This window comes from Chlorocebus sabaeus, chromosome 10, assembly GCF_047675955.1.
Source record: "Chlorocebus sabaeus isolate Y175 chromosome 10, mChlSab1.0.hap1, whole genome shotgun sequence".
Classification (NCBI taxonomy): domain Eukaryota; kingdom Metazoa; phylum Chordata; class Mammalia; order Primates; family Cercopithecidae; genus Chlorocebus; species Chlorocebus sabaeus.
This window is the reverse complement of record NC_132913.1, coordinates 35185103-35212837: the sequence shown is the minus strand read 5'-3', so window position 1 is coordinate 35212837 and position 27735 is coordinate 35185103. Positions and strand designations below refer to the sequence as shown.

The 27735-nt window shown below is 34.6% G+C and overlaps 1 protein-coding gene across 2 annotated transcripts in view; it reads right to left on the bottom strand.

The window, feature by feature from the left end:
• Nucleotides 1–27735, bottom strand: part of ACVR2A (activin A receptor type 2A) — an 88054-nt gene that overhangs the window by 17093 nt on the left and 43226 nt on the right. Inside the window, exons 1-4 of one of the 2 annotated variants that reach the window (XM_073019670.1) lie at nucleotides 18177–18278; nucleotides 16359–16442; nucleotides 15162–15271; nucleotides 14816–14970 (exon numbers count right to left, since the gene is read on the bottom strand). In XM_073019670.1, coding sequence (XP_072875771.1) covers nucleotides 14816–14970; nucleotides 15162–15210 — 204 coding nt within the window. In that variant the 5' untranslated portion in view covers nucleotides 15211–15271; nucleotides 16359–16442; nucleotides 18177–18278. Of the gene's footprint in view, nucleotides 1–14815; nucleotides 14971–15161; nucleotides 15272–16358; nucleotides 16443–18176; nucleotides 18385–27735 lie in introns of those variants that run through there. The other variant, XM_007964923.3, reaches the window with a different exon arrangement.

Sequence of the window (27735 nt, the reverse complement as noted above, 5' to 3'; positions counted from 1 at the left end):
ATTTTTTCTTCATTAATCTCAGAGATACCCACAGTCATTCTTAAACACATTGTAGATAGGTATATCAAATACAAAGCACACACAGGAAATAAGTAAATATTTCTTTAACCAAACTGTTTGGTTCATTCTAATTTTAAACATATTAACAATTCATCCCTTTGATCTGAGATAAAAAAATTATCTGTGTTCTGGAACTGACTGGCAAAGAAGTACAAATAAAAATCCAGAAAAGAAGTGGTCATCACAGTAGATAACAGGATATGGTATATGAAAGAAACGTGCACTGCTATAGATTTTTCAAAATAGAGCAAACATAATATATAAATAGGAATATAGCATCTACAAATCACAAGGGAATCCTATCAAAGCAGAATGCAACCCTTCATTGAAAGCATTCTCTCAGTTCCCTATCTGCAACTAAAGCAAGACGCAGGAAGCCTTTTGGAAAGCTTCCAGAGAAAAGCAACAGAAGGGTTTGGAGGGCTGCATAATGAGTATTTTGAAGAGGAACTAAAATTTCTGTGGCAAAAGCAACTGATATGATGACACTGGGTGGCACCTCAGACACTTGGAAATGTTATGTGATCCCAGATCAATGCATCTCTCTCTGCCTTTCTTTTTTCTCTTCTTCTAATGCCTCAAAGACAGTTAGTGCTTTCTTTAGGCATCACTCCTCCGCTCACTGGTGCCACTCAGGAGTTTTAAAAGTGTACTGTGTACTAGAAAGAACCTCAGCAACAGAAACATTGCAAGGTGTTATATAGGAAAAACATGCAATTTCTTCTTCTAAATGAGACCATCTTTATAAAACGGCTTTAGAATTCTTATTTAAACAGTAAGATAAAACAGAAGACTTCTTGTGACTCATTTCAAACTCAGACTTTTTTTTTTTTGTCTACAAAGTTGCTTGTCCTTTCCACATTCAAAACATGAAAGAACGTTTCTGTTTAGTAGAGTGACGGGTCAAGGAAGTCAGATATAAATCTTATAGGAAGGATAGGCTCTCAAATGTGATTCTCAGTGGAGGGGACACAAGAACCTCTAGAGAATTTGTATTAAAAACTATACCCTCCCTCCCTCATTCTTCAAGTGATCATCTCTGTCTGAGAGATTCTACTGATTGGAGCAAACTGCTTATATGAATGTGGAGAAAGGAGGAAAAAAAGCTTGAAAACTGCTCTTCTAGAGGAAAGGAAACCATTCAGTCCTCAAGGGCAAAGAGTTATTGTGTAACTGCATAAAGACATACTTAAACTAAATAGAAAATGTTTGTAAGGTAGAGAGTTATGTTTCAAACCAGAGAGGATGCCAAAAACTAAAAACTAAAGTATGCAGAAAATGGCTGAAAGCTGAAGAGGAAAAATAACTAGGTAGAGGGAATACAGCGCTAAATTCAATATTAAGATTTTTAATAGCTTTTATGTATATTGACTAGCAATGTCTCCATAGTTAATCTACACATTACCCACTCTTTGTTCTAAAGGATACCAACAACACGAATATGATTCACTCTATAAAATAAGATATAGATTTTTTAATCCACAATTAATATGTTAGCAATTCAAACTACGATTTTAGTATAACATTTTAGAAAACATAATAATTTTCAATATCTAAATTTAGAAAAAAAAGTTCATTATGCATTTTCCAAATGTATATACTTCAAGTTCCCATACATTCCCAAGGCTCTGTTTAACAAGTTTCTAAGCTAGCATTATTTCAGGAAGAAATAATCTTAGTTCACCCTTTTACCATAATTTATTCAATACTGTATAGTAACAGCCAGAAAAAAAATTATTGTCAAAATGACTTAAAACGTAAAAGCTTCAATTAAAAAGAATACTGGTCAATTTTGAAAGGGTGAGAAAAAGGTCTACAAGGTCTTCATGGGGTAGAATCTCAAAACCTTTAGTAATGGCATGAGCTTTTCAATGGAATTTTAAATAATATTCTTTAATACTCAAAGGACTGGGTTCAAAAATGAGTAACTGTAGCACAGATTATAAAATCTCTAAGCCTTTTTAAATAAAAAATTACTAGAATGAAACTTTAAATTCATCTCTAAGTTTTACTCATCCTATAATCTAAGAATATTAGAAATGATTTTTAATTAATTGGCATCATTATAGTAATTTACTCACAAAAAAAAGCAATACTTGATTCTAAAAATAAAAATGTATACCTTTAAAATATATAAGCCCCTGGGAAGACAAATGTAGACACCAATTTCATAAATGACAAGCAATTTCTGATGTCATCCACAAAATATGGCTTTACCTGGCTACACAGAGAAACCAATGGGGAGCAGAGAGGCAACTATAAGGATTTCAGAATTCCTAAAACCTTCCCTAAATGTCCAGTTCTCTTACAACATCCATGCTATTTTGCAAAACTAAAAAGATATGCATTAGAACATGGTTCTGGTTACATTTCATCTTTACTCATTTGTATATGAAAATTATGGTATCAGAAGACATCAGGTTGAGAAGACATACTGAAATGATAACCTGTAAAAAGTAATCCCCTGCCCCCAAACCTCTACCCAATTATCATTACTATAACCAACAGTGGAATAAATTATTAGAGGTGGGAAGCTACAAAGTCATCTCTGATCATTTTACTTATTCTGAGTTCTCCATTTGAAGGATGAATTTTAATCTAATTAAACGCTTAAACCTCAGATAGCAATATATCATCAAAAGTTATACTCCTGTAGCTAGTTCATTTACTAAAGATGCCAAAGATGAAGCTATCTAAAAATATCTATTTCACATTTAAATACAACGGGCTGGATTAGAAAATCGACCCCTGTTAAAAATGAACACATGCTGACATTTAAGCTAATGACATATTATAAAAATTAACCAATACAAGGTTTTTGAGACTAATGGAGTCATTAGTGTTAACTTCTAATCAAGTAAAATAGTTTTTTCCACATCCTACCTTAAATAAATATAAATACTGTTAGTCCCTTAAAACTAAAAGCCATAACTAAGTCAAATCAATCATGTTTTAATAATAAAAGCTGGGTGGGGGAGAACCCTTCATGACATAAATGTATAAGTTACAGAGGATGCACAGTAAAGCAGTAACAGCAACAAAAATCTAAGAACAAAATGTTTAGTATGCATCCACAGAAAGTTCCACAACCATAAAACAAACATCAATGCATCTTACCTCTATCATTATATGAAAGGCGTGCTTGTGAAGAAAAAACACAGGCAAAAGAAATTACGATTCATATCCAGAATGAAATGAAAAATGACACATCAGTTACAAAAGTGAAGGAAAGAGAATAATGGTTTAGTATTTTAAAAGTTGGCAATGATCCAATGTTTTACATTGTTTAAAGATAGGGAACACTTTCCTTATAAACAGAGGAAAGTAATATCAAAAAGAACCCCTTAGATATGAGAGATAGGTAGTAAACATATTCTTGACTCCAGTATAATCCCAAGTTAACTGATCCAATGACTTCATGCCTGCAAACAAACTAAACCAAGTCTTAAACAATGATTATTTATTTTTCTAAGAGCCGCTAGAGTCTAAACCATAAAACAAGAAATTTACAAATTGGAATTGCCTTCTGGACACTAGAGGGCAGTACTGCCTTTAGCAAAAACCAGTTAGCAGCCCTAAAAATTTATATATATAGCTAGAATCAGTTTCTCAGACTTTCTGACAGTTGTCTTAAGAACCTCTAGAATTTCCTGAACTGCCTCACTTCCCTTTCATGGAAGACAGAATCATAATGGTGAGACAGAAAAATGTTTTTGGTAGCTATGTGCGTGCACCATAATACACCATGGCAAGAAACTAAGACAGGAAAACAAGATCATCAGAATTAAGTAAAACATAGTGACAGAGTATTATCAAACCAAATTGCCCAGCACATCAAGGTGAAGCACTTAAGCAGTGGTAGCCCTGGGAACAAGTAATCACACATCTCACATTCTAAAGACATTCAGACACTGTCAGAGAACACGATTTTCATTTTTCCAGTCATCCCCAAACAGGTTAAGGTCTAAATTTAAAATTAAAAGAAATACCATCACCAGTGGTAGGGAAGCTGTGAATTCCTCCAATGGATGATGGTTATGTTCCCCAGTTTCCAACAGTTCTATAGAGAACAATAGCACTGACAAAACAGAACTGACAACTCATTTATCTGTACCAGTTGCTTAACTAGTTTTCTTCCTTCTAGATTTCATTCCTGTGATAATGATTCAAGAGTATTTATAATTCATCCAAAAGGCTGAGATAATCCTACTATCAAAACATCTTATCAGTATCCAGAGTAAAATTAATCCCTTGAAAGAAATACATGCCAACTGAATAACTAGAATATGGTTTCCAAAGGCTCAAGGATCTCTCAGATCTTGTTTAAATACAGGTGTTTTCAGAGATAAAGATGCCACCATACTAGCACTGTGCAAGTAGGTGCTATCCATACATCTTACCAAAAAGTATGTCTCTGCTCAATACATTTCCCAAGAAATGAACATTAGGGTAAGCTATAAAATAACCCAAACTGACACCAAGAACAAGCCTCAAAATATTAACTATGCAACAAAATATGAACGGTAAAAACAGAATTTTAAAAAACACTCACTGAAGTACACGAATAAATACAAAATAACCACATATACGTTTGCTTAATACACTTCTCAATAAATGAGGATTAGAATAAACAGAGACACCAGTGACAGTCCTGAATGTATAAACTACATGACAAAATAAGAGGGGTAAAGCAAAATTTTTTTACATGGTCAGGCGTGATAGCTCATACCTATAATCTCAGCATTTTGGGAGGCCAAGGCAGGAGGATCTTTGAACTCAGGAGTTCGAGATCAGTCTAGGAAACATAGAGAGATCCCTTCTCTACAAAAACTTTTTTAAAAATGAGCTGGGCATGGCTGCACATGCCTGTGGTCCCAGCTCCTCGGATGTCTGAGGAGGGAAGACATCTTGAGCCTGGGAGGCTGAGGCTGCAGTGGGCTGAAATCAGGCCACTGCATTCCAGCCTGGGTGACAGAGCGATACCTCCTCTCCAAAAATAAAAATAAAGTAAAATAAAATGCACTGAAATATACAACTAAGCAAAAAGCAAACAAACTCTTTGGATTCACAACATAGAAAATGTAGCTTGATATTACATACTATCACTGTAGGTAATGGTGAAAATCAAATCTGCATGTTAATATCAAGTTATTAGGTTTGTAGATGAGAGAAAGACTTGTTGCTTACCCCTGAGGTGGGGGGGAAAAAAACCTGCCAAATATCAGAAAAGAATGAAGAATAGTTTATTCATTCATTCATTCATCCACAAATTTTACTGAGTAACTAGTCTGTGCCAGGCACTGACTAGCCAAGCTCTCATGAAGCTTGCAGTAGTGCAGGGCAGGCCTAACCAACAATTCACACTAATAAAAAGGAATTCAGTACCTTCAACATCTGTGAAGAGAAACCTGACTTATAATGGCAGGTAAAGTGTGAGAAGATTTCCCTGTGGAGAAGACCCTTGAGAAATGGAGTAAGTACTAGGGGGAAGCAGCTAAGGTGAAAAACAGAGTTGAGACATCTTAGCTTCCTGGCTTATGCAACCAAATGGACAGTGGTTCCATTTACTGAGAACCAGGTTTGTGAGAGACAATCATTACCTGTGAATGGTAAGTGCCTGGAGACATATAAATGGAGATATTTAGCAAACAGATACACAGATCTGGAATACCAAAAAAAAAATCTTTCTAGAAAATAGAGATTTTTAAAACATGTATGACATGTACTGTAAGTTTTCTTTTACTTACTAGTCAAACCATTCCAAGAAATATCTGTATCTCTGTATCTAGAGAGAGAGAAACTGACTTTTTTCTGGGGGTGGAGATACCTCACTCAACAACTTTTTAGGACTACCAAGACGAATGAAGGTCCTCTTACCCAACTATGTGAAAACTGACAAATTTTGAATTTGTTTCCTCTTAATATCAACTAATTATTTTACATTCTAAGAAATTTTACCATTTTAAATTTTAAAGAGTATCCTGCCAAGCAGAATAGAAACAGAATTTATAAATAATACAGTATATGCGAGGACGATGTTTCTGAACTAAGGAAAGCCAGACATACATTAAGAGATTCAACAATATTGACATGTCAATTGCACAGTAATGATTCCATCCTATTAGGTCATCAAAATTCCTCTGTGATTAACTCCTACTTCCTACAGTTTCTCTCATCCTACTCCTCTTGAAAGGAAAGCAAAGAAAGGCCAAGGCAGGTGAAATGAAGATTCTGGATATGTTCCCTAAGAAGTAGAGCACCCCAAGGTAGCCAGCACTGGAGTTAAAAGTCTGAAAGAAATGCAGGCATGCCCATTTTCCTTTCGGGGTTGCTGCTTAAAAGAATCAGGTTTATGACTGGCTACAGAAGTTTATTTTGATTTATTTTCATATCTGTATTCTGCAAGTGTAGCTGAAAAAAACAGAAAGGAGATCATGTTACACATGAATAAATTGTGAGATAGTAAAATGGTCGTTTACCTACAATGCCACATATAGTCACTATGAAAACTATTTTAAATGTAGTTTATATACTCTGATCTCTTTATCCTACTTTGCTTTTTTTTTTTCTTTTTGAAACAGAGTCTCGCTCTGTCACCCAGGCTGGAATGCAGTGGCACGGTCTCGGCTCACTGCAAGCTCCGCCTCCCAGGTTCAAGCGATTTCCCGCCTCAGCCTCCCAAGTAGCTGGGATTACAGGTGTGCACCACCATGCCTGGCTAATTTTTGTATTTTTAGTAGAGATGGGGTTTCCCCATGTTGATTTCCCACGTTGGCAAGGCTGGTCTAAAACTCCTGACCTCACTTGATCCGCCCACCTCGGCCTGCTAAAGTGCTGGGATTACAGGTGTGAGCCACCACACCCAGCCCCTGCTTTGGTTTTTTTAATGGACTCCACTTAATTATTTATTAAGCCATTCAATCAATGGGCAATAATCCTTGGATATAAATGCCCAGGCTTTGCCACCCACTAGGGTGACTCTAAGCCAAGTCACTTCATCTATGAGTGCCTCAATTTTCTTATCTATAAAACGGACTTCAAAACTACAATGAGATACCATCTCACACCAGTCAGAATGGCTGATTATTACAAAGTCAAGAAACAACAGGTGCTGGCAAGGCTGCGGAGAAATAGGAATGCTTTTACACTGTTGGTGGGAATGTAAATTAGTTCAACCATAGTGGAAGACAGTGTGGTGATTCCTCAAGATCTAGAACCAGAAACACCACTTGACCCAGCAATCCCATTACTGGGTATATACCCAAAGGAATATATATCATTCTATTATAAAGACACGTGCACACATATGTTTACTGCAGCACTACTCACAACAGCAAAGACATGAAACCAACCCAAATGCCCATCAATGACAGACCGGATAAAGAAAATGTGGTTCATATATACACATGGAATACTATGCAGCCATAAAAAGGAATGAGATCATGTCTTCTGCAGGGACATGGATGAAGCTGGAAGCCATAATCCTCAGCAAGCTAACCCAGGAACAGAAACCCAAACACCACATGCTCTCACTCATAAGTGGGAGTAGAACAATGAGAACACATGGACACAGCGAGGGGAACAACATACACTGGGGCCTGTCAAGGGGCAGCGGAACAAGGGAAGGGGAGCATCAGGACAAATAACTAATGCATGTGGGGCTTAAAACCTAGTTGCCGGGTTGATGGATGCAGCATACCACCATGGCATGCACATACCTACGTAACAAACCTGCATGTTCTGTACATGTATCCCAGAATTTAAAGTTAAAAAAAAAACAAAAAAAAAACTAAAATAAAATGGACTTGATAAATAGGACAGAACCCCATGGTACTAACAAATTAAATGAGTTAATATGTGTCATGTGATCTGTATAGTGCCTGACATAATAAAATGAATCTTTTATTGCACTAAGTTAATTTCAAAGTATTAACATATATCAACAATAATTTCAGTAAAAACGATTCTGTTTGAGTTCAATTTTGAAGTCGTTACTCTAATACCAATAACAGTGAATACTTACTGAGCACTTAGCGTTAGCTAGGCACCCACATGTGGCTCCTCTCCCAATCAGTACAGATCTGGAATCAGACATTTTTCCTCCCTTCCTCCAGTCTTTGCCTAAAATTGCTGAAGTAACTCACTTCTTATACTATTTACCCTCCATTTCCAGGCTACAATCAAACAATCATCCTGTGTTACTTCACCTACATATTAACTATAGGCCCCAGAAGGGGAAACAAGTACTGTCCTCGTGCCACTTTTACCATATACACAGCATGGTGCCTGGCACACCACAGGCAATCAAACATTGGGTGAGCAGTTAAGCAAAAACGAAAACCCTGAACAATTTCTAGTTCATCTGCTACAAGCAGCTTTAGCTAACAATGGGACGTTTTTCACGTCTATTATCTTAATTAAATATATATATATTTGACAGCAATGAAGTAACTAGGAATGAAAGAACAAGGTCTAGGATGAGGTCCAGGAAATGAAGAACACAGGAAAAAAACAAACACACTTCCTCCTAAATACACATCTCCTTGCCAGAGAAGGAGGATAAATTACATAATCTGGTCCATATGCACCAATCCCATTTGTAAATTGACAGACGAGACCCTGTACAAGCCAAAGAAAACCTGAATTCAAGATTTCAAAATTTAAACAGAAGTCACTTTTAGAAATAAGGTGCATTAATTAATTTTAATGTGCAACTTTACCTTATTTTAAGTTATTGATAAAGGTTTAAAATTTTTTACCTTCTCCCCTTCCTCCCTTTTTGCTTTTGGACACAGAATTTTAGACAATCTCCAACTGGCCTTGTCTGAGCATTTGTAAGTGGAATAAATTATATATGCTTGATGACAGTAATTTCTTTTGTCAAGCTGCATGTCAAGATAACTTATGACACTTCTCCCCACAATTAAAAGTATATATTAAAGTAAGTTGTAATTTAGGTTACCAATACAAAAATAATCACACACCAAGGCAGGACACAGAACAACATCTATAGTAGCCCTACACTATTTCTCAGACATACACATACACACACCCACACACATACGAAAGAATGTTCACGCATAAGACAATAGCATTATGTCATATTTTAAACATACTAAAAAAAAAGTTGCAAATATTTGTGAGATATGAGTTCTATCTCTTAGAAACTTAATACAAACTTTAAGCTTAAAAAAATACACTGTACACCTTAAATATATACCATTTTTACCAAAAAATCAAATTTTGGTATTTCATAAGCATATAATAAAACTCCACTACATTTCACTTAAAAACACAAAATTTAATAAACCAAAAGATTAATAATATCAATCTGAAAAGCTGTCCTCCATATACTGTTAAATTAAAAGAAGCCAGTTGTGGAATAGTTTATAGTTTATAAAAAAGAAAACATACATACTCAAAAATATAAGGTTACAGAAAGGTACCAAGGTATACACACCAATCTGTTAAAAATGATTACTTCAGAAAAGTGACAGAAAAAGGGAAGAGGAGAAAATGATTCTATTTTTTCATACTTCTTTCTGTACAGTTTGTCTTGATACCACAAACATGTATTTGTAACTAATTTTTTAATTAGAAGAGAATTTTAAATGAGAGAAAAAGCAGAAGAGAGATGTGTTCATAAACTCCGATCAGTAGTCAACCTATTTCAAGACGTGTTTCTATGAATGTAATATTTATTTTGTAAGTATAACTTGTTATTAGCATATTAAATACTAAATAAATTTAGTAAATTTCTCCGGCACCCTCCCGCAATAAGGAAGCAGCATACTCTCCTAAATTAACTTGGCAGAAAAATGTTTTCCTACCCTTTCAGATTCTTATTAATTTTAAATACATAAACTCATGTTCAAGAAGAAAATCCTACAAAGCATTTTCACAGATGGCTTGGTTTCTCAGTGGATAGTAATCTGACATAGCATGAAATGACAACCTATTATTACTTTAATGTTAAGGTCAAAAGGATTATTTTGCATGCCTAAATTAGGTATCCCAAAGCTTTAGTCTTTATCAGACCCACACCTAGACAAACTATCATAAAGTAAGGATTGAACAGGCTGATGTTATTTAAGAAAGAATTAATTTTCAATACTGAAGCACTACTTATATAGCCTTTAAAAGTAAACAAGAAGCTAACATCGTGCCTTGTTAAAGGCAGGTCATTTCTAACCATTAAAATTCTTTTTCTTATCAAGTGGTATTTTATCAGCACAAATATAGATCTTATAAGCAGGAAACAAGCTCACGTACGGTTATGAAAGTGGCGCCATTTTACTGAAACTGCATTAGCTCTAACCACAATAAGACTTTTTAATAATAGAGTCTATCAATTCCCTCATATTCATGACTCACTGTCACTAGAAAAACCAGTTTGCATTCAGTTTACTCAATGCATATTATAAAAGCATCTTCCTATAAGTGGGAAGATAGTTTCAGCACAGGCAAAAGAAAACTGACCTGGGTAATGAAAACAGATAGGATGCTTTGTCTGTGATTACAGAAAGAACTAAATAATGTCATTCTCTTATAAATGCCTGAAATACTTCAACTTACTTTACAGCCCCCGGCAAAATCATGGCCTCAAGATTTCTCTCAAGGCAAAGCCCTAAAGCACCTGAATGTTTATTAAAGGAATCCCTGGACATACTACATTATCATCTCAGTATAATTCCAAATGCAACAAACTCAATTCAGCAATTCAGCACTTACTGAATGATTATTACATACAAATACTGTGTAACACACAGCAGTAATTACAATATATACCTCATCTTCAAGAGTCTTACAATCTACTGGGAGAACAAAACACATTATCAGCCCTTCTCAACTGGGGTTATTTATCTGAATGACAAATGAAAGAAGGACCCAAGCACTATTTTCTCAAATCTTTCGAGGATGGATTACAACGAATACAATGCTAGATGCATATGACAGATGTCTTGGGGTGTAATGGTAAGAAAGTACCAAAAGACAAAGACAGTATGGAAGACCACATGTCATGCTCCAAACTTGGTATTCTTTGCTGTGGCTCACTGAGAGTCCACACATATTTTAAGCACATAAGTAACATAATCAAACATGTAAAATGCTATTTTGGCAATAGTACAGATGAAGGGAGAGAAATGGAAGCAAGAAACCCAACTATGAGATTATAGAAATAATCTTAGCCTTAGGAGTAATAATGTCCTGAACTACAATAGGATCAATCAGGATGAAAAGGCAAATGAACAGGATTTGGTAAATGACAGAGGCAAGAATAGTTGTCTTCAAGACTTTCATCCAGGATGAACAAGAATAAAGTGATACCATGCAACTATGATAGAAATATAGGACTTAGAAAAAAAAACAACCACCAGCAAACTGCTTTTCTCTATGCCTTCAACTGTGCTAAATTTATTCCAGAATTTGTATTTTTATTGGTTATTAGGAACCATAATGAAAGACCAGATTTTAAAGTACTTAAACCCCTACAGCACTTCTTCAGGATAAAATACTAACACAACCAGGAAAAAATCTAAACAATTTAATGTCATAGAGATAAAGAATCCCTCACCTAACTGCCAGAACCAGCTTACTAGTAATGAGAACAATGTCTTACAACAGACCAGTTCATTTACAAACCATCCTTTAGCCAAAGCTTTGAGGAAAAGTCTCCCTAAGAAAAAGAATGGCAAATGTTATGGCACTGTCTAAAAGCACTTAAAGAATCCAGAGGAAGAATGTTTCAAAACTCTATGGCAAGACTGTAAGATCTTTTCCTAACTGGTATGGAATTAAAGTTGAAATATGGGGACATGAATATGGGGTGAAATACAGAAGTCACCTTAAGACTTCGAATCTCTCTCTCCTACTTCTCCTACCCTTTGAAAAAGTCTTAATAGGAATTGGCAGTATCAACTCGAGCACAGAAATTTTTATCTACAATCCAATCACGTTTATAAACTCTATTCTAAAAATGGTCATCAACCCTATTCCAAAATGTACTTTAGAATTTTTGGAAATTTTTAATGGAAAACACATGAATATGCCCTTCTATACATCTATGACTTCTTTACTTCTCTTTTTGTCCTATGTGAGACAATGTTAATATAAGATGTTATTCCTCACTTTAGTAGTCATACAAACTATTCAATATCCAAAAGTAGGAAAATAAATTAGCCTACAGGATGATTTTGAGATAGCAGAAAAGTTGACTGAATTATATGAAACAAAAGGCATTTGCTTTCTGAAAAAAGAAGCAGAACAGCATAAGTAATAATAACAAAGCTTTAGTGTCAAAGAGTCCTTGGGTCAGATTTTTCTATCTATAAAATGGAGATTTTACTACATAAACAAGTCTGTGAGATAAAAGTAAATTAGTGTTTTCCATACCCGGCTGGTCACCAGAATCACCTGGGAAGCTTATTAAAAACATACCATCCCATGCCCCATTCCATACTTTCAGGAGTGTGGTCCCAAAATTTGTATTTTTTAACAAACTCCAAAGATGGTATCAGTCTTACAACTTGGAAATCACTGAAAAAAAAATATTTTGTGCTTTTTATATGTTCCTATATAATTTACATCTTTATGTATAACGTAACAGCGCCCTAGCACACTGTAAAATGTTCAATAAGTGCTTTATGTAATTATTATTTTGAAATAGGAGATAAAACTAAGCCTTTTGTAACATCATGGCCACGAAGTGGTCTTGCAGAACAGTTCGCATAAACCTCTCAGCAAAAACAAGACTTGAAGCACGAAACCATACTGCTTCAGAGACTGCGAGAGATGACAAAAGTGAAGTTTCAGACTGATGACAACGCCCCTTTTCCACAACATAGTTTATGACAGAAGGAAAGCAGAAAGTCAGGCCTGTCTTGTATTTTTCATACCAAAGCTTGATCACACCAGGTCACTCTATCACAAAATCTTTACATTTCTTCCTTATTTTTCAGAAATTCATACAAATTCATATAAACTCATGACAGAGCATGTAAGTACTAAATAAATGTGTACAGTAACTTTAACCATAACAAACAGCTAAACCCCACAGAGATGTACGAATACTCACAGGAAATCCCTGGTTCTTATTTATGAATAACATCAATCCTTTTTAAAAGCCCAAACCCTTAAATTATTTAGTATTTCTTAAAAACTGACCACATACATAGGATATAAAGCCCTTTAAGAAAAGCCTTAAGCACATTTTTGCAACAATACTGTATACAAATCAGTGTTATCTATAAGATTACATTTTAAAACTCCTTCTATAAAAACCATAACAAATTTATTTATAAATGTGGTTTCCAGCTTGTTTCTATCATATCACAGATCTGGTAAATTCAGGAAACTATTATAATAATGAATAATCTCTCTTCTAAATGTTGATACTAAAGCAAATTTTTTTAGAAGTTATCACTGACAGAAGGTAAGAGTGTATCCTATGGTCATTGGGAGTAAACTACATAGACTATGTACTAAAACTTTTTATTTTAAAACACTTTTAGGAAATGATTCTTAATGAACACAAACTTAGTTACTAATGTTTAAAAAAAAAAGTTAAAATACTCAAGGTGTACAAAATAATGTTTACCTAATTACCAAACACGGTATTTTACCTTTGGGTTTATTTCTCTATATACACATCTTACAAAGATTATGGGAATCCATGATCTAATGCTAACAGATTGCTGCAAGCACTGAGAAATAAGTGTGTTATATAAACAAAGCTTAGAGGGAAGGAGTTATTTTGGTCATTAAATTATAGTACTTTACCATTTTCTTTTATCAAGTTTTAACCATTAATCCTTCTGGTATTAAAGAAGCAAAGTTACACCAAGAGATCCAGAAGGCTGAGGTAATGTGATCTTAAGAGTTGAAAGAAACACAGTAACTACTAGAATTCAGAGATGTCTCAAGCAAGTAAAACCGAAAGTTATCAGCTTTCATAGGCCTGTAGAATCCTAACTACTTCCATGAAAAGTCCTTATAAATACCACACCTGCACAAAGTGTCTACATGATAAGAGAATGCAGAAAATTTAATGAATTTAATCTGATTACCCTCCACACCTATATTTCCAGAAATATTTGGGGTGTGGTGTGTGACAATCAAGAGCCTTAAAAAAGTTTTTAATCTTCAGTACACACTTGATATGAGGCAACCAAAAAAAATACTTGATCTACAAAACTACTTGATCTACCAACAACACATGGTAAGAAAGGTTACTTTTCTGCTCCCCTTCCCTAAAAAAACATCTTTATGGATGTATCTTCCTGAAGCCTTTATGAAACCTCTCTTTTCTATACTTTTTTGGTTACCTTCCTGGGTCTATCCCCATGGATAAAATGTTTTGCCAAGTGGTCTTGAAAAAGACACAGAAATTTAGAAATGGGGGAGGGGACAGAGGGCAAAGACAGGGTTATGATTTAACTTCTCCATCATAAACGACTTCTAAAGAAGCAAAGCAGGTTAATACTGAAAAGTATTAGCATGAAAGTAAAACTCTCCAAAGAGGAACAGAAATGCAAATACCCCTTCATTCTACTAGACCTCAACCCTAAAGTGAGAAAAGTTTAGGACATGGTACATTAATAAGCTTGCAAAGTTAGCTAGACTTCTCATGACAATAAACATTAAAAAATTAACTCCAAAGGAAAATAATTGGTAATAAGTTAATGGGTTTCACCACAGTAATATTTCTCAAAAATATAAAATTTAAAACACTACAAAGTACAGGACAATAACTTACTTGAGTTGGAACAAGTACGGGAGGGTAGGCCATCTTGTGATGCCTGTACACCCAAAATGCACAAATGACAATCCCCGCAATTAACATAAGTGGCACCAAGGAATAGAGCAGGATGTTGTAATAGGGTGGCTTAGGTGTAACTGGATTTGAAGTGGCTGTGGAAAAGGGGGGGAAAAATAACTCAGATTTGGTCTACAAAATTCTATAATAAATATTTGTCATAGTCTCAAATTTTGGGGGAAAAAAAGAATATGAAGAGGTAGGGGTAAATTATTCCATCAACACAAATATATTTTGTTTCCAATCTACAGTTAAGCAAACCTATGTATTTTCCCTGTGAACTTACGCTGTGTGACTTCCATCTCTGGAAAATAAGAAAACTTTTCATTACACATATTGCCCTCACAGCAACAAAAATATACTTCAGGGCTGTCTTTTTTTTCTACACAATCAGTCCTATAAATAAGCAGAGAAAAAAATAATTAAAATCAATATTATTATACTGACCCTACAACAGGTGTTTTTATTCTGCAATAAAATAAATTAGTCATTTATATTCAACTTCAAGATTCATATTAATATCTAGTAATTCTTAAAAACCAAAAATATTCCTGGATTCCTGTTACTAAATCTCTTTAGAAAAAAAAAAAATCAACGACTGACTTTATAACAATCACATTGACTACTAGAGACTATCGCTGTAATTTGGTTTTTAATGAGCAACCTAAGGCAAGCATCTTTTTTTATTTTTTTAATTATTAGAAAAGCTTGAAGAGGACATAAAGTCAATGAGGCAATTTGGTCTAAGAGCGCTTTTGCTCACAGGAAATATAGCGTTCCCATTTTGTGAATACAAAAACTGAAAACTATATATAAAATGATAAAATGAAAGCTCATATCTCATGGGTGAAACATTTCAACATCAGAAACCCCAACTAGGCTGAGGAATTAATACTGTCATTGTTCTTTAGAGTGTAGATTTAAATTCCCTAAATGCAATGAACAGGGTTGAGATGAGCAGTAAGTAGAAAAAAAACATGTAACAATAATTATATAGCACCTACTAACTCAAACTGATTAGAATTACACCAAAAAAATAAAACTAAAGTAGCCTTCTACATAGGAGCTTAAGTCATGAAAAGACCTGGATTTAGCCTTTAGAACAAATCCTAATCACCCACTTAGGGTAATAAACAGCTAAACCTATTTTTAAAAAATCAACATCAGATGAACTTACAGTGTATCTTAAAAACAAACTGAACTTTTCTGATAGTTGTCAGAATAATAATGTAGAATTTAATTCTTAAGTGAAAAGCTGAAGAAATTTCAGGGAGATAGGAGGTTTAACAAAATCAAACTAAAATATACTCAACATCAACATCTATTTGGCAGGAGGTTTTTTAAAGACGAATGAAAGCTAAATGTTAACAATTTATAAAGAGAAATATATAAATTTAAAAACTGATATTTAAAATCATGTCTCAAATTACAACAGATTAACATGATTACTTAGCCTAATTAATTCAATAAAGTTACTTTTCACCATTCATTCTTCTTTTATCATTTTCTTTTCTTCCACACTTTGACAATTCTTCAATCTTCTTTTCCTCTTACTTCTCTTACTATCCTATTTGTTTTCAATCAAATTTAGAGTATAAAAACAAAAATTTTATAGTTTAAAATTAGCATTTAACCTCCAGACACAAAGGTAGTATACTAATTACCATTCCAAGAGCAAGTATTTGCAATGAATAACACACTTGCAGACTCCAGTGAAAATGGCTCACTACTCTTTTTGGCACTATCGAGTCTCACGTAGCTGGAGTATTGTCTTTAGATAAAGAGCAAAGTAGTTTTCTACTACAAAAAAGAATAGGAATCTCTGATTCCAACTAAATGATAAAAAACAGTTTGGGATAAAGATGATTCCCAAACTTTTTTCCCCAATTTCTTCCTGTTTACTTTTCATAACAGCACATATCACTCGACCACTTCTGTTAGTAGAGGTTGATAATCAGAAACGCAGCTAAAACATATAAGTACATAGAAATAATCCCTGGAAAATTCACATACTTAGAAGGACATCCTAAATATGAAATATATATCTAAATCTAAATGACTGTGTTGTAATTTCTCATGAAAAGTGTAGTTAACCTAATTTTCAAGGGCTTATTCAATGCATTTTGCTCTTAGTCACATATAGCTAATCAAACACAGATTCCAGGTTATCAACTGAGGCTCCCAAAAGTGATCCAGAAGTATCTAGTGTTCACTGTATACAGCAGTACTCTCTGGCTCCAAAATGTCTGTTTATCTGGGACTTTACAGCTTCTGCCTGTCTTCAGCACCTACCCACAGCAGAAATCCTGTGGCCCAGGCAGTGAACGGATCACCCTAACTGCTATGGGACGCCATACAGAAAGATCACAGGCAGTCAATAACATGACCACTTTATTTTACTTCCAGTACAGAGTAAAGCAATTTAAACAAGTATGTAGTTTGAGGACTGTGTTAGTTCTGATGAAATTTTGAATGTCAAGTTAAAAAGTCTCTTGGGGTAGACCACGCATGGTGGCTTACATCTGTAATCCCAGCACTTTGGGAGGCCGAGGCAGGTGGATAACCTGAGATCAGGAGTGCGAGACCTGCCTGACCAACATGGAGAAACCCTGTCTCTACTAAAAATACACAACTAGCCGGGCATGGTGGCGGATGCCTGTAATACCAGCTGCTTGGGAGTCTGAGGCAGGAGAATCACTTGAATCCGGGAGGCGAAGGTCGCGGTGAGCTAAGATTGTGCCATTGCACTCCAGCCTGGGCAACAAGAGCAAAACTCCGTCTCCGAAAAAAAAAAAAAAAGTCTCTTAGGGTAAAGAGCGAAGGGCCTACTTTGCAAGAAAAAAAAAGGAAAAAAATGTAGAAAGATAAATTTCTTCCAGATACATAAAGAAGGAAACTGAAAGAAAATTAAACACATGATTAAGTTTTATTCTTCTTGAGGATAGATTTTCAACAGATAAACTCTTTTAAAGTAATTTTTTAAATGTTTTCCTTAAAAAACTAGCATTTTAAAAATTTACAATCCTAACACCATTGGGGAAAATGGTTTTTATTTCAGAGTTCTCACTACCTGGTAGATTATTCAAAATATATCAAAGATAAAACATAAATATGCCATGTTTATTTTATTACTTTAAAATATACTGTCATTAGAGCATGTTATAATATTCTTTATACTCCCATTTTTAAAAAAGCAAGACATATTTAAGGGAAAATTCATGCACTGATCTTTCCCCTTCCAAAAAGGGGGGAAGGATGAAAATTACTCAGTACTACCATAAAATCTTAAATGCGTTCTTACCTGTCATAGCAGTTGATATCATCCAGCCAACAACCTTGTTTCACTATTTCAATGGAACCAGAAATATTCTTCCAGGTAGCAAAACAATGCCGCCGTTTATCTTTGTCACCATAACACGGTTCAACACCAGTTTGATTGGTTCTGTCTTTTTCCCAATTAGCATTAAAGAAAAGACACTCCTGAGTTTCTGATCTACCAAGTATAGCACCTATAAGATAATAAAAACAACAATATAACCACATTAGCTCTTAAAATAAAAGACTGTTTCCCAAGATAGCAACTTCAGGTATTCCTAAAGTGTCAATAATTTACTGTCTTCCCACTTATAACTTTGGGTTTAGGTTTACAGGTTAATCCCTGTACTTTAAATATAAAAATAGCCATTATATAATAGGAAATAACCATACATATCACAATATTTCTCTGAACACCAGTTTCACTTCACTTGAGAATGTCCTTGATGAAAAGCCACTGAAATTAATAATTTTATTAAACCTTGGCCCTTGAGCAGACTACTTTTTAATACTGTATGGGACAAAAACCAAGCAAACATAACTCTGCTGCATAGTGAATACAGCTGACCCCCAACAACTCAGGAGTAAGGACCACCGACTTTGCACACAAATAAAAATCAGTGTGTAACTTGTGACTCCCCAAAAACTTTCCCAATAGACTACCGTTAACCAGGAGCTTTACCAATAGCATCAACAGTCGATTAACACATATTATCTATGTTATAATATTATCTACTGTATTCTTACACTAAAGTAAGCTAAAGAAAAGACAAGGTTATTTTAAAAATAAGGAAGAGAAAACACATTTACAGTACTGAACTGTGCTTATCGAGACCATAAGTTTACATCTTCTGTTCACAAAATAAATCATGAGAAAATACATTTATTGTACTGAACTATATTTATCAATACCATAAGTTTATGTCTTCTGTTCACAAAATAAATCACAAATGGCAACCACAGCTGCAGACCTCAATCTATGGTATGTATCAAACAATTCCACTTTTTCTTGTAATGTCAAGAGTTTTCTCTTCTTAGGATCAATTCCAATATCACCAGTGGCACTCTGTATGGGTCCCATGGTGTTATTCAAAGTTCACGGTACTGCGCTAAACACAATGAAAAATATGCTAGAACCGCAAGAGATCACTTTTGACTGCGATATACAATTTACTGGAGAGACAAACTGCTCAAGCTGAGATGATTAGCATCATATGGTGTTTTAAGTAGATATTCGCAACACTTGAGCTCACCGCAACAGCAACAGGAGGCGGCTATGAAATTATTACAGTAGTACAGTGTGTACTATAGTTAATTTTATGCAATTATAATTTAATACTGTATCTTTACATTTGTTTACAATTCTCTCAACTGCAAACTGTGCCATGTATGGTCTGTAAGTGCGTGTGTGTAAGTTTTTTGATATATTTTAACTTTTTATAATAGATTTGTGTATATTTTATGGTAGTAAATGATAAAAGACTGGTTTATACATATATTTTATGCATTCATGACATATATCTAACTTTTTCTTAATTTTTTCAATACTTCTAGGCTACAAAGTTCATTTGTGAGTTTTTTCAAATTGTCCCAAATCTCCAAAGTCTTTTTCAACATATTTATTGAAAAAAATCCACATATGTGTAGACTCACACAATTAAGACCCTTGTTATTCAAGGATCAACTATACAATGGTTGCCTCAAGAAAAAGCCCACGTATGACTGAATTGTAAACTAACAAACTATGGCTGTTTAGACTTGGGTATCTGACAGGCATGTTCTCAAAAGTAAACCAAGTGAACCTGTGACTCCAAGAAAAGCAACTAACAAGTATGCATTTCCAATGATAAAATTTAAGTTTTCAAGCAAAAATTAAAATTTTGAAAATTTTTATCTACTACCATCAGCAGTAGGCGATGGTGTCAACCTTTCCAATAGTCAAAGAATTTTCTGATGAGATCAGTGGTGATATTAACAAATGTGACTTTTAAATATTGAATAATGAAATGTGACAGTATTCAGAAAGTCTACATAATTCAGAGAAACAATATTTTCCAAATAAATTGTGATATTACAAAAGTATTCATGGGTTAAAAAAAAATCCACTCAATGTGCATGACAAAGCAGATTTTAATGTTACAAAAGACGAAAAGTTCATCAATGGTTTCAACTTCCCCACTGCAACTAGCATTTACAAAATTATGTCTTATCTCAAAAACAAGAAAACTGGAATACCCAAAATAATTCTGAAAAAGTACAAAGGAGAATTCATACTTACTGATTTTAAGACTTACTATAAAACTTCAGGAATAAAAACAGTATGGTTATAGTGAAAAGACAGATACATGTATCAATGGGACAGAACAGAGAATCCAGAAATAGTCCCACATATAAATGGTCAATTGATGTAGAGAAAAGATGTCAAGGTAATTCAATAGAAAAATGATAGTCATGGCAACCACAGATGCTGGAGCAACTGAATATCCATATGCAGAAAGAAAAAACAAAAAGCTTCAACCCATATATCACACCATATACAAAAATTAATTCTAAACATATCATAGACCTAAAATAATACCTAAAACTATTAAACTTTCAAAAGAAAAAATGAATAATCTTTGTGACTTTGAATTATCAAAGATTTCTTAGAACAACACATATGACCTACAAAAGAAAGAACTGATAAACTGAATCTCACTAAAATGAAAACTACTCTTTGAAGGCTAAGGGGACGAAAAAAGTCACAGACTGGAAGAAAATACTTGCAAAACACATTTCTAAAAAAGGACTGATACTCAGAAAATATAAAGCCTCTTACAAGTCAATCACAGGAAAAAACACTGTCCAATTATTTAAATGGGCAAAAGATTCAAATAGGTCCTTTGCCAAAGAGCAAAGAATAAATTTTTTTTTTTTGAAAAAAGCTACTCAATATTATGAATCATCAGGGAAAAGCAAACTAAAACTACAATGAAATACTAACACTAACTCGAATGACTAAAACAAAACAAAAACACAAACGGACAATATCAAGTATTGCTGAACATGTGAGCAACTAGAACTTTCACATATTAGTGGTGGTAGAGCAAAATGGCCCAGCCACTTTGGAAAACAGCTTTACAGCTTCTTAAAGTTAAAACACACACCTGCCCTACTACCCAGCAATCACACGTGTAGATACCCACGTAAGAGATAAAAACATAAGTCCATGTAAAAATCTGTACATGACTGTTCACAGTGGCTTTACTGATAATCTCCGAAAACTAAAAACACTCCGACGTCCATCAATGATGAATAGATAGGCAAACATCCATACAATAAAAAAGGAAAGAACTAGTGATACCTACAACAAAATGGATGAATCTCAAACATTATGCTAAGTGAAAGCAGACACACTCAAAAGGCTGCCCTGTAGGATTCTATTTACACGATATTCTGGAAAAGGCACAAATATAGGGACAGAAATCAGTTCAGAGATTGCCAGAAGCTGGGAGTGAGGGAAAGGGAGGTGATTACAAAAGGGCATGAGGAAACTTTGTGGGATGAAGGAAATGGGAACACCACGCCTTGACTGGAGTGTATTATGATTGTATAATATGTATGTTTCATATATTTTCATCAAAACTTATGGAACTGTATATCTAAAAAAGCACATTTTATTGTATGTAAATAAAATTGACTTCAAAAAAAAAATAGAAAAGAAACTGCCATATCTTGAGTTATGGTATGATATCAAAGAAACACACCCATATCTTAAAAAACATTATTAAAATACTATTACTTTTTTTCTAACTATGTATCTGTGTATGACCAGATTTCCTTCATATGCTTCAATCAAAATAACATATCACAACAAACTGAATGGAGAAACAGATACAATAATTCTTCTACTACAACAATCATTAAGAGATTGTAAAAATTTTACTAATTATTTTATTTCGGAAAATATTTTTCATAAAAACTTGTTCTTTACTAACATAACGGATTACTGCTATTTTAAATAAGTTAATATTTAAACATTTTCTTTAATTTCTGATATGGTAAATATTGATATATATCACTCATATTTTTTAAAGTTTTGGGGTCTTTAATTTTTAAGAGCTCTAAAGAAGTCCTGAGACTAAAAAGTTTGAGAACAGTAGTTCTACAATATACTAGCACAGCGATGTAGTTATAAGTTGCCAGTATTTGTGGGCAGTAATGGTGCCATGGACTTCCTCTCAACTGTGGAAGAAATTATAGCATGAACTGATAGTGCAAACTATGTTCTGGTAACTCTACCTCAACTGTGTATAAAAGAATAGGCCCAGCATGGTGGCTCACTCCTGTAATCCTGGCACTTTGGGAGACCAAGGCAGGCGGATAATGAGGTCAGGAGTTCAAAATCAGCCTGGCCAACATGGTGAAACCCCTTCTCTGTTAAAAATACAAAAATTAGCTGGGCATGGTGGCGCACACTTCTGATTCCAGCTACTCAGGAGGCTGAGGCAGAAGAACCCCTTGAACCCAGGAGATGGAGGCTGCAGTGAGCCGAGATCGTGCCACTGCACGCCAGCCTGGGCAACAGAAAGAGACTGTCTCAAAAAAAAAAAAAAAAAGAAAGAAAGAAAAAAGGCTGCTACCACCATTTACCTGTATGCAAACAATAGGCACTTTCTAAATTATTTTCAGAAACGTGTTGAAAATATGAGCAATGTAAGTTTCCTCCTTTACCAAATAATACAAAAGCAATATTCAATGCCCCATTGTTGTCTTAAAACAGGGATAGCAATTTTTCTATGTAAAGATCCAGACAGTAAATATTTCAGGCTTTACAGGCCACGTGGTCTGCCACAACTACTTAACTCTGCCCTTGTAGCACAAAAGCATCCATGGACAATACATGAATGAACATGATTATGTTGCATTAAAACTTTATTTATGGATACTGAAAATTGGATTTCATGTAGTTTTTACAACTCACAAAATATTATTCTTTTTTTTGGACTTCTTTTTTTGCTACCATCCAAAAATATAAAAATCATTCTTAGCTCCAAGATGGATTTGGCCCATAGGTTGTGCGGTCTGCTACCTCCTGGCTTAAAATAACGTTCTAATCCCAATAGTCTGTCTAACCTAACTTTTGTTTATTTTGTTGGAAAAGGGGGCTCTGTGAATTATCACCCATTTCATTCATGTTAAAAACCACTATGCAACTATTTCCAGTTTCCAAAAGAAGAATCCCACTCAGGCATAGGAACACCCCTAAAACTAAACAAAACTGGCAAAAAAATTGAACACTGCCCAGAGCAAAAATGCCAAATAGGTTTTACCTTCAGTGTCGACTGTAATCAGCATTAATAATGGCTGCCTGGGGCACTACACCACGGAAGATTGTGAGAATATTTTTGGAGAGGATTTTACAGTGTTGGAAGGGAAGGGGAGCAGCATTAGTGTCTTGTATTTGCCATCCTAGTCTACATAAAAGATAAACAAAGGGCCATTTTCCTTAATAAAAAGATATTTCCACCATTTTTTAAAGGTAAATAGGATTCAGGATGGTTTTCTACATCTAAACTAGAGTGATATTTTTCATAAGTAGAAAGAAAATGGCTTATGGGGAATGCTGTGACAATTTCCCCACCCCTCCTCAAGCTGATTCTGCAATCAGTCTCTATCCCATCAAGTGTCTAAAAGAACTCAATATAGTAACATAATGATTATAAAAATAAGTAAATTATATGTATTTTTATATTCTTAAGCTTACATTACAACTTTAAAGGTATAGTTCTAAAAAGGATGGCACGGTTATTTACGTATATTAAATTTTAGCAACATCTCCCAATTTAAAACTTTCTGAAACTTCAAATCTCTACCCATAGGTTTATTCTATCAAAGTAACTCTAAGTAGTTACTATTGACATTTTCAAAAAATGTAAGCATAAAAGGTTTGCAGGCAGGGTTTAGTACAGCAGTTCTTAACCAATGATGTGCATCACAATCCCCTCTATATTTTCTCACATTCATATATCTGAGTGCCATTATGTAGGTCCTGGGAATAGGCAGGTGAAAAGTTTATTTTGAGTATATATAAAAATATACACATACATACACTACGTATATACACGCTACTATATAGAGAGAGTACACGTATGTGTATACACACACACACACACACACTATACTAATTGTGCCATGGACTTCCTCTCAACTACGGAAGAAAAAATAGCATGAACTGACATACTGCAAACTCCTCTGGTAATCTGTCTCAACTATATTCTATAAAAGAAGGGCTGCTACTTCTACGTATAGAGAATATAGTATATGCCCATGTGTGGAGTTTTTTGTTGTTTTTGTTTTTCTGGAAGGACCCACTGGTAATCTAATGTTCCTCCCTAGGTAAAACCCACTGGCTTAATAGACCGTGGCCTGAATCTGGAATCTATTTCACAAACTGTGACCTTGGACAAGGTACCAAATCCCTCACTACCTTGTTTCCACATCTGTAAAATCAAGCAGATTGATTCAATTTCCAAATTCTTTTCCAGAACCGTAATTCACACTCAGTTTAGTTACAGTAAATCAGTAAGTCTAATCACATAATCTAGTATGAGTTAATTTATATAATAGTTCTATATTCAACATACTGCTTATGATTTAATGACTAGTACTGACTGCTTCATTCTTCCTACCATTAAAAAAAAATAGCAATACACAGAACCTGAAATGTGGTAGAATGTTTTCCATAACTCTGCAAAAGTCTACTTCTTTTTTTTTTTTTGAGACGGAGTCTCGCTCTGTCGCCCAGGCTGGAGTGCAGTGGCGCAAACTCGGCTCACTGAAACCTCCGCCTCCTGGGTTCACACCATTCTCCTGCCTCAGCCTCCCAAGTAGCTGGGACTACAGGCACCCGCCACCAAGTCTGGCTAATATTTTTTTGTATTTTTAGTAGAGATGGGGTTTCACCGTGTTAAACAGGATGGTCTCAATCTCCTGACCTCACGATCCGCCCGCCTTGGCCTCCCCAAGTGCTGGGATTACAGGTGTGAGCCACCACCGCGCCTGGCCAGAAGTCTACTTCTATGAGAAACTTTCCACCTCAAGCAACTGTATCTGAGGACAATTCAAGTTTTGTTTTTTAAAAACATGATTAATATATCAACACCAATTTTATACTACCTCTTCCAGAAATAAAAGAGACTTCCCAACTCATTTTATGAGACCAGTATTATCTCAGTACCAAAAACAAAGCACCAAAAGAAAAACACAGACCAGTATCTCTCATTAACCCAGGTGCAAAAGTCCTAGACAATATTTTAGCAAAGAGAATCCAACAATATATTTTTAAAAAGAAAAAGTATTATATCACAGCAAAGTGGGATCTGCTCCAGACATACATGGCTCTCTCAAGATTCAAAAATCAACCACACAATCTAACAAATCAACAGACTAAAAGTGAAAAATCATATGGTCATATCAGTGGTTGCAGAAAAAACACTAGATAAAATTGAATACCATTCATAATAATTAAAAAAAAAACTATCAGTACACTAGGAATAGAATGGAACTTAATGTCATAAAAAGCACCTACCAAAAAACCTACAGTTGATGACGTCATACTTAATGGTGAAAGAACAAATGTTTTCAGTGAGCTCAGAAACAAGTCAACAATTTCACTCTCACCACTCTAACACTGAACTGAAACACAGTACTGCAAGTTGTAACTACTACAATAAGGCAAGGAAAAGAACTTAAGGGCTTACTGTCTAGAAAAGAAAAAATAAAACCATCTCTATTTGCAGATGACATGCTGGTATATGGAGGAATTCCAAAGCAATCTTTAAAAAAAAAAAAAGCAGCAGCAGCAGCAGCCCCGAACTAATAAGTGAATTAAGTAAGGTCACGGGATAGATGAACAAGACACAAAAATCAATTGCATTTGTATTTGGTGACAATGAACAAGTGAAACTAAAATTAAAAATGCAATACCAGTTACAGTTGCTCTGAAGAAAAATAAAATCCTGAGGTATAATTTAACAAAACATGTATAGGATCCCTATGATTAAAATTTTAAAATGCTGATGAAAGAAGTCAAATAAAACCTAAACATTTGGAAAGACAAACTGTTCATGGATTGGAAGACTGAACGTAAAGATGTCAATTCTCCCTAAATTGATATATAGGTATGTGATTCATATCAAAATCTCAGCAAGTTTCACTGTAGATATAAACAAGTATATTCTAAACTTTTTTGAAAAATAATAATAAAGTGGGAGAAATCAATCCCCACTTTCCCGACATTAAGGCTTACAGCGTAGCTGCAATAATAAAGACAGCAAGGTACTGACAGAGGGACAGAAACATAGATCAGTGAAAAAGATACAGGACCCAGAAAGAGAACCACACACAAATAAGTCTAATTCGTTTTTGACAAATAAGCAAAGGCAATTCAATGGAAACGGGATAGCTTTTCCAATAAATGGAGCTGGAGCAGTCAGACATGGTTCAGGCAAATACATTTTGAATGTTGTCACTCTATTATTCCAGTAGTTCCGGAAAGCCCAGCTCTTGTAGAAAGCCTCCCAGGAAAACCTCTCATATGGTGACAATTTCCAAGTTTTCTCATAATAAAATCCTAAAAATCTTATAATCAGGACTCCTCTTTCTCCCAAAGTGCACACTTCTTGCAATCCAATGTAACTGTTTTATATTTACTCACTGATTTTTAAATCAGTTATCTATATACGTTCTTCTACATGTGAGAATTCCACTGGGGTTAGATTTTAAGTGCTCTCACCATAAAAAATAAGTACTGCATATATGAGGTAATACATATGTTAATTTGTTTGATTTAGCCATCCCACAACATATACGTATTTCAAACCATGTTGATAATAAATATACACAATTCTTATTTGTCAATTAAAAATTAATTTATAAAAATAATGATGGACACCTGATTTAAGGACCAGAGAAGATATATGAGTTAGAATGACCTAAACTGACATGTCTTTATTTAGACAGAAGATAGAAGGTGGTGATAGAATGGCATGTCCTTCACCAGACTGTCAGTTTCTTGCAAGCAAATGGTGTAATATTTTCATGACTGAATCCCTAATATCTAGCACAATTCTTGAAACTCAGAAGGCATTCAATTAATATTTGGTAAATTGTCAAATAGATGTAGTCAATCAAAAAATATCTTGATGTAGCTTAACATAAAATTAAACATTTTTTTTCCTAAACTCTTCCATCTATTACATTCTTTAATCACATTTTCACTAGTTTCCCTTCTTTAAACTTTTTCTTTTTCTTTTTTTTTTTTTTTTTTGAGACAAGATCTCACTCTATAGCCCAGGCTGGAATGCAGTGGTGCAATCATAGCCTACTATAGCCTTGAGCTCCTGGGCTCAAGCGATCCTCCTGCCTCAGCCTCCTAAGTAACTAGGACAACAGGTATGTGCCACCACACATTGCTAATTATTTTTATTTTTTGTATAGATAAGGTCTTGCTATTTTGCCCAGACTGGTCTTGAACTCCTGGCCTCAACAGATCTTCCTGCCTC